This window comes from Garra rufa, chromosome 1, assembly GCF_049309525.1.
Source record: "Garra rufa chromosome 1, GarRuf1.0, whole genome shotgun sequence".
Classification (NCBI taxonomy): Eukaryota; Metazoa; Chordata; class Actinopteri; order Cypriniformes; family Cyprinidae; genus Garra; species Garra rufa.
The window spans coordinates 19,937,006-19,950,003 of NC_133361.1; the positions used below are offsets into that span (position 1 = coordinate 19,937,006).

The 12,998-nt window shown below is 36.5% G+C and overlaps 1 protein-coding gene across 1 annotated transcript; it reads left to right on the top strand.

Annotated features, from left to right (window-relative positions):
* Positions 1–352: 352 nt before the first annotated feature.
* sstr5 (somatostatin receptor 5) lies at positions 353–8,952 on the top strand. The gene is made up of 3 exons (XM_073848375.1): positions 353–816; positions 3,348–4,485; positions 8,147–8,952. The coding sequence occupies exons 2-3, from the start codon at positions 3,394–3,396 to the stop codon at positions 8,225–8,227; spliced, it is 1,173 nt and encodes a 390-aa protein (XP_073704476.1). The 5' UTR covers positions 353–816; positions 3,348–3,393; the 3' UTR covers positions 8,228–8,952.
* Positions 8,953–12,998: the final 4,046 nt, after the last annotated feature.

Here is a 12,998-nt window from a genome sequence, read left to right on the forward strand (position 1 = left end):
AACCAGCTAAAACCAGCATCTCAGCACCAAAACATCCCAAACCAGCATATGCTGGTTTTTTTCAACAGGATGGGTTCCATCAGTGTAAGAAATCTAATTTAGTAGCTACACATTGTCCAGATTAACACATTTCTACTGCAAGTTTAGTCACACACATGAACAGTAGTGTGTTTTCAAAGGCGTAGGGATCGTAAAAAGACCATAAAATTTTACACTGCGAGGTTTTCGACAGTTTTATGATCTGTCACTTGCTTCAGCTGGGAATGATACCGACACATTAATAAACTTCCATATCAATAAATTCAACATTAGGAGGTCGTGCAACAGGCAGATTCAAGCATGACAAGAAGCGCAAGTCAGAAAAACAGAAACTCGTTTGTGCTTGTGACGTATGAAGTCCTCTGCTTTAGACCTGTTGCGCGCAGATGACCAGCCAAACCCATTTCACGCCGCGCGTTTGGAGAGAGCAGCACCTCTCCGCCTGAACCGACCTTTACAATTCAAGGAGAAACACTGAAGGTGATTTATAAGGTGCTCGAGTACAAATAGTTGCTTGGTTGGATGTTTTAGTCACCAAAAGTTGTGTTTTCCCTCAGGGAAAACAATGCGAATTGTTTGCGCACCGCAACATTGCGCCTAGTGAGCTCTTTTTAACTGGAATCGGGGATGAAGGTGATGTGCTGGCTTTTGATGTTGGATCTTAGAAAAAGAGACATTCAGTCATCTAATCCTTATTGACCACTGACAACAAGGAGAGATTCTGATCAATTAGTGGAAGCGCTCCAGAAACCCAGAGGATTATGCACTGCTTTTGAGGTAGGGCTGTACCTACTATAGCTAACTAAATAATGAGGGAATATACACTCTTTGAAATTAAGGTGCTCTAAAAAGTTCTTCACAGCGATGCCAAGAACCATTTTTGCTTCCACAAAGAACCATTTAGTCAGAGGTTCTTTAAAGAACCATCTCTTTCTTACCTTTTTATAATCTGAAGAACCCTCTTTCGCCACAAAGAAGCTTTTGTGTATCAGAAAGGTTCTTCCGATGTCAAAGGTTCTTTATGGAACCATTCAGACAAAAAGGGTTCTTCTATGGCATCGTGAAGCACCTTTATTTTTAAGAGTGCATTAGCCTAACAGCTTAATTTGTAACTTTGCATTGCATTTAGAGGAAATGGACGTGTTATCAACATGAATTCCAATCTTTAAAATGGCATTCCTTCTGAAAACTTCATAAGCATGTGAGCTGCTGCTTTGTTTGGAATGAAAATCTTATCGCAAACAACTGGGAGTTAATATTTGCATTTTGTTAGTGTAATTTAAATATTGTAAGTATTTTGTTAATTTGCCTATAAAGTCTGTCAGTTACAATGACATGATTATAGTTGAATTTCCATATGTAATTTCCTATATATTTGATATAGGCTATATACAGACTTTCTAGGGAATTTCCATTTGGGAATTTTCAAGGCGCACTGTTTATTTATTTATTTACTCATTCATTTATTTTGCTGTGATAAAGAATGCATTTCTTGTAAAAATGTAAAAATTTAGGCTAATAAAATGAGAATGGTTGTCATATTTTTGTCGTAGTAACGTCGAATACTTAGCGCAAACTCTCGAACTCTGGAACACACTGTTGCTATGGTTACTCGCCCAGCGAACGTGCGCGCTAAATAAGTTTGTAGTTACATAAATGTTTAAAACAGTATACCTATAAACATATAATCAATAACATATAACACCTATAAACAAATTTGACCTTTTGAGAATTATTATAGATTCAGAGCAACATGTGCTCAGCAGAGATGATTCATAAGCTGAGCAAGAGAGAACACGGGCTTATGATTAAATAAACCGTCAGTATAAATTACAGCTGTCATATAGGCAATAGAAATGAAAGATGAAAATAAGTGGATGTGTCGGCACATCAACACAGACTTTTTTTTTGTCACAGTCCCGTCCTTGCTTAATGAGAGTGTTTGGCATAGATAAGTTAAATATTCACCTGTGCGGACTGTTCATATGAATTAGTGCCCACTGAACTGTTTGTACTCATAACAGTGACATCGTTACCCTTTGTTTCGATTTATGGTTCAGCGCATTTCTGAGGCAGTGCTTTATTTGTGCAACACATTGTGTGGCTCTGCTCACTTTGCACGCCTCATATCCAACGCGAGTGCCACTTAAAGTCAAGGTCATGCAATACAACGCTCACATGCTTCATGCGGTGACAATGCAATATGAATATGCATGCTTTTGAAGGGTAAAAGGACATAATTAATTGAGAATAATGCCTTTGGCTTATTTAGTAATGCACTTGTCTGAAGTCTCAAGTAATCATCCACTACAAACCCCCTTATTTTTTGTGGGTAACAAGGGTTTCAACATTTTTTTTTTCTAAAATCTACAGAACTTTCCAGTACTGCATTTCTAAAAAAATAAAGATTCCAGTTAGATCCAAAGTGGGTTTTACAAGCTGATGCCATAGAAGATCCTTTAAATTCTTTAAAAAAATAACTGTTGAACTATTGAGGAACCTTTATTGTTATGACTGAAAAAGCTAGATGAGTCTCCGTGTTTATGATTTTTACATATGTGACCCTGGACAACAAAGCCAGTCATAAGGGTCAATAAAATGAGCTGAAATAAATAGGCTTTAAATTGATGTATAGTTTTTTAGGATAGGCCAATATTTAGCAAAGATACAACCATTGTCACTGGTGTTTTTTTAATATTTAAGAAACTTCCTAGTGCTGCATTTCTAAAAAATAAAGGGTTCAGTTGGAACCAAATTGGTTTTTACAACCTGATGCCACAGAAGAACCTATAAATTCCTTAAAAAAGTGTCTATTTTTTCTTTTCTTTTTTTTTTAATAGTTTAAATAGTCAGTTTCTCAATCTATCTTCAGAAAACAATTAACACATTCAGAAAATATATGCTGATCTAAAGAACAATTTTTTTTCCCATTGAGGAACCTTTATTGTTAAGACTTTAAAAAGCTTGTTGACTGTATATCCTTATGTTTTTTTAAATGTATTAACTATTCTGAATTGGAAAGGTATTTTCAAGTCTAACGTCATATTTAATTCTCTCAGAATTGTTCAGCTCATTATCAATGCCTTTTTGCGCACTAAGAATATCTGCCCAATGGTTTGTGTTTGAAAGAATTTCCCATATTGATATTCCCATACTTTGAATTAAGCATTGCATTGTGTTAAAGGAATGCCCTACGGATTTCCTACAGTGTGTGCCTAAGAGTCAAGTATGCAAGTTTAATTTCACATTTTAAATATCATGCTGCTGAGCTAAACCACTATTTTGCATTCTCCTTTTGTTCTTTTCAGCACTTTGGTGACTCAAAAATCAACGGTTCCTTGCCTGTATCTAAATATGGCAACCCAGGGGCCCATGTGCAACACCTCAATCTCAGACTATGAAAATCAGTCCAATGAAATCACCAATATTTCTCTTCAGCTGAATGGAAGCTTGATGGCCGAGGAGGACAGCACAAAGGTCCTGGCCGTAGTCTACCTCATTGTGTTCGTCGTGGGTTTGACGGGCAACTCTCTGGCCATTTTCGTGGTGCTGCGCTACACCAAAATGAAGACGGTGACCAACATGTACATCTTGAACCTGGCAGTGGCAGACGAGCTGTACATCCTGGGACTTCCATTTCTCACCACCCACAACGTGCTCGGCTACTGGCCATTTGGCAACTTCCTCTGTCGTATTCTGATGTGGGCAGACTCCATCAGTCAATTTACTAGCACATTCTGTCTGACAGTAATGAGCATTGATCGCTACATGGCTGTGGTACATCCTATCCGCAGCTCGAGGTGGCGGCGACCCAGTGTTGCCAAGGTGATAAATAGCATGGTATGGGCACTCTCCTGTCTGCTGACACTGCCAGTCATCATTTACTGTGACGTTCAGCCGGAGCTAAACACCTGCAACCTGAGCTGGCCTGAACCGCGTGACGTGTGGTCGACAGCTTTCATTCTCTACACCGCCATACTAGGCTTCTTCTGCCCACTTCTGGTCATCTGCCTGTGTTACCTGCTCATTGTAATCAAGGTAAAGTCCGCCGGTGCACGAGCGGGACTCTCCAAACGCCGCAAGTCTGAGAAGAAAGTGACGAGAATGGTGGTGATCATCGTGGTGGTGTTCGTCCTGTGCTGGCTGCCGTTTTTCATCCTCAACATCCTTAACTTGATCAGCACCCTCCCGGAGAATGGCTTTGTCACTGGTGTCTACTTTCTCACCGTCATCCTGACCTACGTCAACAGCTGCGCCAATCCGCTGCTCTACGGCTTTCTGTCGGACAACTTCAAGCGGAGCTTCCAGCAAGTGCTGTGCATCCACAAGGTCAACGGGGTCAGCGACGGTCAACCTGGTCATGCGCGCCTTAGCAGGAACCAACAGAATGAGGCCTTCTTCCCTCCAAGGAGCTTTGATTTCAACGACCATGACCAGAGATATCAAGTAAGGGTCTTTCATTCAATATAGTACCATTATGTTTTCTAAAACACCATCATATCTTTACTCATCTTGGAAGATTTATGCTTTTTTGTAATGTATTAGTAACCTTCATTAAAACCAGCATTGAATTTTTTTATTTTTTCTAAGGCCTTTAGTGATAGCACTATGGCTAAAGGCTGGAATACACTACATGACTTTCAACATCTGAACAGATTTTTAAAACACTATGTATCAGAACATTTATTGACTTTGTAAATCGTGACAGAGGAAAACTGCCCTGCTGAGAAAAAAACAAAAAACAAAAAACAATAGAAACCATCAAAGAATTTGTATTGGTTTAAGTAAGGGATAATGTACAGGCAGCCGGTAGTTATCGCAGAAATAAGCCCCGACAGTGTGATCAGGACCCGACGCGAAGCGGAGGGTCTTGTATCACACTGAAGGGGCTTATTTCGCGATAACTACCGGCTGCCTGTACATTATCCCGCTTATTACACGGCTACTTGCCACATAAGGAAAAAAACTGGACATGAATTTGAAACCTTTTATTGGCATATTTGTTTTAAATTAACATTTTTATCCTTCCGCGAAACGATATAGTACCACGCGACTAACATTCAAACTATGTACGTTAGTAAGACAATTTAAATAGATTAATGTCGAAATTTTCCATTGTTAATTGTGGTTGTCCAGTGTTTGTCACAAGATGGCGCCAAACGGTAATCTTTGTTGGCACGGAGGGATTTTAAACATACAAGTAGTACCGGCTATGCGTTATTACTTTGGAGCGGTGATTATTTGAAAAGAACGAACCTGCAAATGTCTCAACTGACCAATCAGAATCAAGCATTCCAAAGAGCCGTGTAATAACTGGTTATAATGGGAATTGTACTGGTTGAAAGACACCTTCCAGGGGCTAAATATCACTTTATTGGGGTTGCCTCCAACATTCCACGGCAACACTGTTGTTGCACCAGTGCGTCTGTCTCGTTTTTTCTTGATGACCACGAAAAGAACTAAAAATACACCATAAATAAAAACTGGAAAGGGTCTACTTTTATGTGTGTATAGTCATAAGAACAACAAAATAATGTGCTTTTGTAAAATAAATTAATAATCTGGGTGTGTTCTCTGCAGTCTCGGTCTCCATCATGTCTCTTTACAGACACCTAGGCTGTCAAACAATTAATCACGATTAATCGCATCCAAAATAAAAGTTTATGATTACATACTATATGTGTGTGTGTACTGTGTATATATTATGTATATATATAAATACACACACGTTTATTAAAGAAAAATATTTTAGATTTAAATATAAAATATTTATAATTTTATATATAATCTAAATTAAATACAAGTATAACTATTCATACATATACATTTTTTTTTATCTATACATGTATGTGTGTGTATTTATATATACATAATAAATATACACAGTAAACACACATTTAGTATGTAAAAATAAACTTTTATTTTGGATGCGATTAATCGTGATTAATCGTTTGACAGCCCTAAAATAAAGCAGCCTGAATCTCTGTGAATACCTGCCTCACAGACATGAGAAATATATGTATAGAAAACTATACATCAGCTATATACAAATGAAAAGACAAATATGTTCTAAAATTGGCTCAAAATATCAAATCTGATTGATATTCACCTTTTTCTGAACGTGGTCTCTCCAAAATGGAATGGTGCTTTACATTTCCAGTCTCTAGTGTTTCTAGTCAAATTAACACATTAACATTACATTAAAGGTGCCATAGAATGTAAAACTGTATTTACCTTGGTATGGTTGAATAATAACAGTTCTGTACATGGACATAACATACCGTGAGTCTCAAACACCATCATTTCCTCCTTCTTATATAAATCTGGTATTTGCAAAAGACCACTTAAAAATAGGCCAATTCCAACATAACACAGACTATTATGTAACAGTCGTGATCATTAATATTCACGCCCCCAACATTTGCATAGCCCAATCATCAGAAGTTCTGCGGGTAGGCTATTGTGTAAAAAAAAAAAAAAAACACTAAGTGAGGACAATAGCGAAAATGGCAGATCACAGGAATAAATGTTACGTTCCAGGTTGTGCAGGAGATGTTAAGTGCAGGGATGGGTTGGTGTCTACACAGAAAGGCAAGGAAAACAAATAAGGCATTATAATAAAATAAGACGAGCCATTAAATATATACTTTCCTCCATGTGCAAGCTTCTGAAAGAAGCCAATCAGAGCAGAGCTCATTATTATTTTTCATGATCCTTCTAAATAAGGTAATAATAACAGACCATTTCATTCTAGGGACAAATCCTAGGCTTGTAAATGGACCTGTAAAACCGTTTCTGGATAATTTCTGCCCTTTTCTTTGCCATATACATTCTATGTAGATATCAGAGAACAATTTAAAATATTGTATCAATGCATTCTATGGCACCTATACATTTTTTTCCAAACCAATAATATAATGTTAAACCTGCGCACATTTTTATATTTTGTTATTTTGAAAAAGTTTCAGTTCAGTCTTATCTTTTAACCCAGTTTTAACATGGATTTTTATGGAGACTGGAACAGGAAAGCAAATGGAAGTTATAATCCATCATGGCGCTGCTCATCGGTTACTCAGGAAAACGGTGGTTACTCCGACTAGGTGGAATCAGAGTCTTAAGCTAAAAAAACAGAGCCTGTGACCATCATACATTACGTGATTTTCTTTGGAATCTCTCAACTCAACTGCAGACTGGCTCTGACTTTTGGCAACTTATCAGGGGAGCAAATCACCGGAAATCAGGGGGGAAACTCATGTAGTGTATTGCAGGCGTAAACAGGGAAGGATGCTCATTGATTATGGTCATACATATCAGGCTTATCAGAGCAAACAGCAGAGAACATCATAAATAGACCATCACTAAATCATCTTGAATCAAACAGGTCTGATCCATCACACCTTAGTCATCAGTTTATGAAACACTATCCTCAAAGAAGTGACATAGAACCATAAACACTAAACAACCAGGTGCATGTTCTCTGCTACGGCGGTGTAGAAGTTTACTTCCGGCCATCGTAGCTGTTCCATTGGAAGCTGTTGCTTAAAGACCCTACGTGTTAGGCAACACCAGCATTCCAAACCTAATTAGAATACATTTAGAATGTTGAGAAACATGGAAGTTTGAACCTTTGAATTTTGGTGTTTGCTTTAGCTTTAATAAAAAAATACAGGTAACACTTTAGTATAGGGAACAATTCTCACTATTAACTAGTTGCTTATTAGCATGTCTATCTATATTAATCTATATCTATTCTGCATGTCCATATTCTACACTCCTAATCCTACCCAATACCTAAATTTAGCAACTACCTTACAAACTACTACTAAGTAGCAAATTAAAAGTTTATTGAGGCAAGAGTCATGGCTTGTTAATTACGAGAATTGAACCTTAAAACAAAGATCAATATATATATATTTTAAACAGTCACTATTGCACCTAGTTGTTCTGTATGTACATTCCCCTTGAAGGAAGATCTGAAGGAAAACAAATACTCTGATTACATCTGAACTGCATTTGAAGAATAGAATTTAAATAGTTAATGCTAAATGCTTTATTCTTTCTGTTGTTTGTGCTTTCTGAAATCCTACACCTACCTTTTCCTTTTCAGTCCATTGGATTGGAGGCTGAGCCCTGTCCCAAAACTGAAATCCACCAACATGGACCAGAAGTGAGCAGCCAGTCCATATAAAAGTTGATTTTTTTATTTTTCCTTTTTGTTCTGTTCGAGTCAGTCGTCCAATTGAAGTCAATATGAGTTGAGTTGTGGTCAAAATATATGGCTTTATATAAAGTTGTTGTTGTGTATTTCTAGATAAAACACTGTCTGGTGCACAAAGACAATATTTCCACATAAATATCATTCTTCGGTAAGAAGATTTCACTGATGGTATATATGACTGCAAATATGTCTTATAATGGCAAATGGCTCATCATTTTGTTCAGCGTGACTGAATAAAACTGGGAAACTGTTCATCCACAACCTTTGGACCAATTTGGACAGTTGAGAAAGGAAGTGGCATCTGCTGTTACATTTTGATGGATCATTGCTTATTTGGTGGCGGTTTTGAACATTTTTACTCTCGAACAAGTTGTCCTGGTGGATGTCTGGATTTCAAAGCAGAGTGATACACACAGCTCAGACGAACATTTCTCATAGGATTTGATGGAAATGCCAAACGGGCTATTTATTCAAGACTGAATGTCTTTACACAAACCTATTTATGATGGATGAAGAAGTTTCCTAGTTGGAGCTGAAGCAATGGCCAAAACATCCTGAGAGTAGGAAGAAGCTGCACAGGCAGAAATCAATGTTTTTTCTTTAGTCTCGGTTGATGTATCTGTATTATGCTACCTTAGTCTTGATGTTGTTTGTATCACTCTTAATAAACCTGAGCTACAGGATTACAGTTGAAACACAGGAGTCATGTAATATTACTGTAGTAAAAGACATGCATGTTATTTGGTTTATGTACTGCATAGTAAACAAAACTGTAGTTACCTGCTGTAAATAGAGGTCCAGGCAAAATGGTAGGAGGGGCTAATATAAACCTGTCAAGCACATTGTTCATAAGTACATAAACAGCTGCTTACCTTAAAAAGTTTCAAAAATACCTCCATCTGTTAACATATCATAACTTGTTTGAGTTTGTTTAATTGTAGATTTTATTTCATTCCTGACCCGATTTGTGTCCAGGGCCAGAAGTTCAGCAGACTTTTCCATACTTCATTGGCTTTAGATTTACAGAGACTTTACTCATTAATAGACGCTTCTGTATACGGGTCAGTTTAGCCAATTTTCAACTGTAACTCCTGGGAAAGTATGACGAAAAACAAAGAGGCACGGAGAAGGGAGAATACTCAAAACAAGTTAAGCACACTCTTAAAAATAAAGGAGCTTCACGATGCCATAGAAGAGCCCTTTAGTAGCTTAATGGTTCCATAAAGAACCTTTAGCATCTGAAGAACCTTTCTGTTTCACAAAAGAGTGTTTAGATTATAAAAAGGTAAGGAGATGGTTCTTTAAAGAATCTTTGACTGAATGGTTCTTTGTGGAATCAAAAATGATTCTTCTATGGTATCGCTATGAAGAACCTTTTAAAGCACCTTTATTTTTAAGAGTTTAAACATGGAGAGAGTGAACATAGACAAATGATGTTTCTTCATCAGAAGAGATTTGGAGAAATTTAGCATTACACCACTTGCTCACCAATGGTTGTGAATGGGTGCCATCAGAATGACAGTCCAAATAAAACATCAAGTAATTCACATGACAGTATCAATTAACATCTTGTGAAATAAGAAGCTGCGGGTTTATAAGAAACAAATCCTTAATTTTAAAGGAACACTCCACTTTTTTTTGGAAATAGGCTCATTCTCCAACTCCCCCCCGAGTTAATAAGTTGATTTTACCATTTTGAAATCCATTCAGCCGTTCTCCTGTTCTGGCGATATCACTTTTAGCTTAGCTTAGCATAGATCATTGAATCCTAATAGACCAATAGCATCGCGTTCAAAAATGACCAAAAAGTTTCGATATTTGTCCTATTTAAAACTTGACTCTTATGTAGTTATATCATGTGCTTATACCAGCTTTACATTTTCTGAGCTATGCTAAAAGTGATATCGCCAGAACAGGAGAACGGCTGAATGGATTTCAAAACAGTAAAACTCAACTTATTAACTCAGGGGGGGGTTGGAGAATGAGCCAAAAAAGTTGTGTTCCTTTAACTTTAAACTATTCCTTCTGGCAATCAATAGAAATCAATACTTCATAATATTGCTTTATCCAATAAAAAAAGCTTATCTCCTGTTCTTTCACAACTAAATACAAGATATCTTTTTCACAGGGTAAAGTTATATTATAGATAGATTTGTATTTTTGCTGGAAGCAATGATTTGAAGTTAAAAATGTCTTAAGGATGGATTTGTTGTTACAAAACAGCTTTTCACTTCACAAAACATTAATCGACTTAAAATAACCTGAAGAGGTGTGGATTACTTGCAGACTAGTGTTATGTCTTTATCCGCCGTTTAGACTGTGATTCTGACGGCACCCATTTACTGCAGAGGATACATTGGTGAGCAAGTGATGTAATGCTTCCTTTCTCCAAATCTGATGAAGAAACAAGCTCAAATACATCTTGGATGGCCTGAGGGTGACTACATTTCCAGCTGATTTTCATTTTTGGGTGAGATAATTCCTCCGAGAATACCTCAGAGTTTGTATTTTCTCCAAATAAAGAAACTGATTCTGCTGCAGGATCGGTTCTGGTTTTACGTTATATCATCATCCAAGTCAGCAGAATGATTCATTGTGGTTTGCTTCAAAGCAAACAGATCCCTTTCACTTATTTTGTGAAATTCCATTCTAAAGTGATTCAGAATGCTAAAAAACAACCTGTAAAGAGGTTTAACAACTGCAAGACATTTCTATTAAATGGTTACTGTTGCACTTTGGACTCTATAACAGTACCGAAGACATGCAATACCGTGCCCTTTCTGGCACACAGGCAAATTCCTGCAAACCTATAGATCGTACCGTCTTTACAAGTGCGCCTTTTACTCTTTTATGCTTTCCTTCTCTTAAAATCTTTCATTTATGCCGATTAATGATCCTCCAAATCACTGTTTATTGTTGGCGTACCGCCAAGAGGTTCTGGCCGTTATTTTTTTTCTGCTCATATGCTTTCTAGTGTTTGTTTTGAGTTCAGTCACTCATTTGCCACTGGGTTTAGCGGACTTGTCAATGTTATAACCAGCCACAGCCTTGACAAACCAGTTTCAACACTGTCATTCGGCTCTCTATCGCTTTGTCAACATGACTTCTTCTCTGTCAATTTTGCTGTCTCTACCCGCATGTTCATGGTGTTTACTGTCAACTCCTCTCTCAGGGTGGAGGAGGTAGCAAATGTCACTTTTTCTATATGTCTAAACTTGCCGTATGCAAACTATTTAAATTGATAGCATTTATATCAGTTCCACAAATCAGGAAAGATGCATAAACATCATTTGAATTCCTTTCAGTTAGTAAAAGAATTCTGTCAGAAAAAGATTTATTCCCATAATGCAATGAAATCATTTTTAAGTGACTATGCACGCATATGATTCATGTTCATTTTTACATAACCCCCACAAGCGTGCTAACTGATAACACAGTAGCATGCCAAATAGTCATTTCCTAGCGGTTCAATTGGAAAATGTCCGACTGTTTAATGTTGCCCCTTTCTCAAAAACTCATAAAATGACACTTAAATTCAATGCTAATTTTACATTCAACATACACTCTCCTCATTAAGTCCCAAGCAAAGCGTGCTGGGAATTACAGATCCCCTGCCCAGTTTCAGTTCAAAAACAAAATGACGCATCGAGCCACAACAGAAATAGTTTCCTGTGGATTAAATGCAAAGAAATTAAGTTAAATCCTCCAAAACATCAATCCATCACGTACACGTAGTAAAACAAATATCTTTTGATTTGCATATCTCTGTGTGAGGTGTTGTTCTTGGTTAGTCCTGTGGTGACATAATCTGTGAATTAAGTGTTGCAGAGTGAAGCAGAACAGTTGTCAATCTATCAAAAACAGATTTAAGAAATATTTCGCTCAACAAAATTTAAATATGCTGAAATTTACTCACCCTGAAGATGTAGATTTATTTCTGTAGTTTGTATCTTCATCAGAGCAGATTTGGAGAAATGTAGCATTACATCATTCACTTATCAATGGATCCTTTGCAGTGAATGGGTGCCGTCAGAATGAGAGTTCAAACAGCTGATAAAAACTGTTTGCACAACCAGTTAAATGTTTTAAAGAGTACGATTTTTAATGTCTCTTCTGCAAGCTTGCATTTATTTTAAGCAAAGTACAGCAAAAACATTAAAATTCTGAAATATTTGTACTAAAAAAAATAACTGTTTTCTATTTCAATATATTTTAAAATGTAATTTATTCCTGTGATGCAAAGCTACATTTTCTGCATCAGTCTTCAGTGTCACATGATCCTTCAGAAATTATTCTAAAATGCTAATTTGCTTAAGAAATGTTTATTATTATGATCATCATCAATATTTAAAACAGTTGAGTACACATTTTATCAGGATTCTTTGATAAATAGAAAGATCCAAAGATCAGCATTTATCTAAAATAAAAAAAGCTTTTGTAACATCATACCAATCAAAAGCTTTGAGTCAGTATTATTATTTTTTTAAGAAAAGAAAATAAAGAAATTAATACATTTATAATGTTACAAATATTTCCATTTCAGATAAATTATGTTCTTCTGAACACTCTATATAATAAATATCTTTCAGCAGCAAATCAGAATATTACATGGATTTCTGACGCTAAAAATTCAGCTTTAAAATCACAGGAAAAAACTACATAAAAATATTTAGACACAGACCAATTATTTTAAAATGGTAAAAATATTTCATAATTTTACAGTTTTTTTCCCCCCTGTACT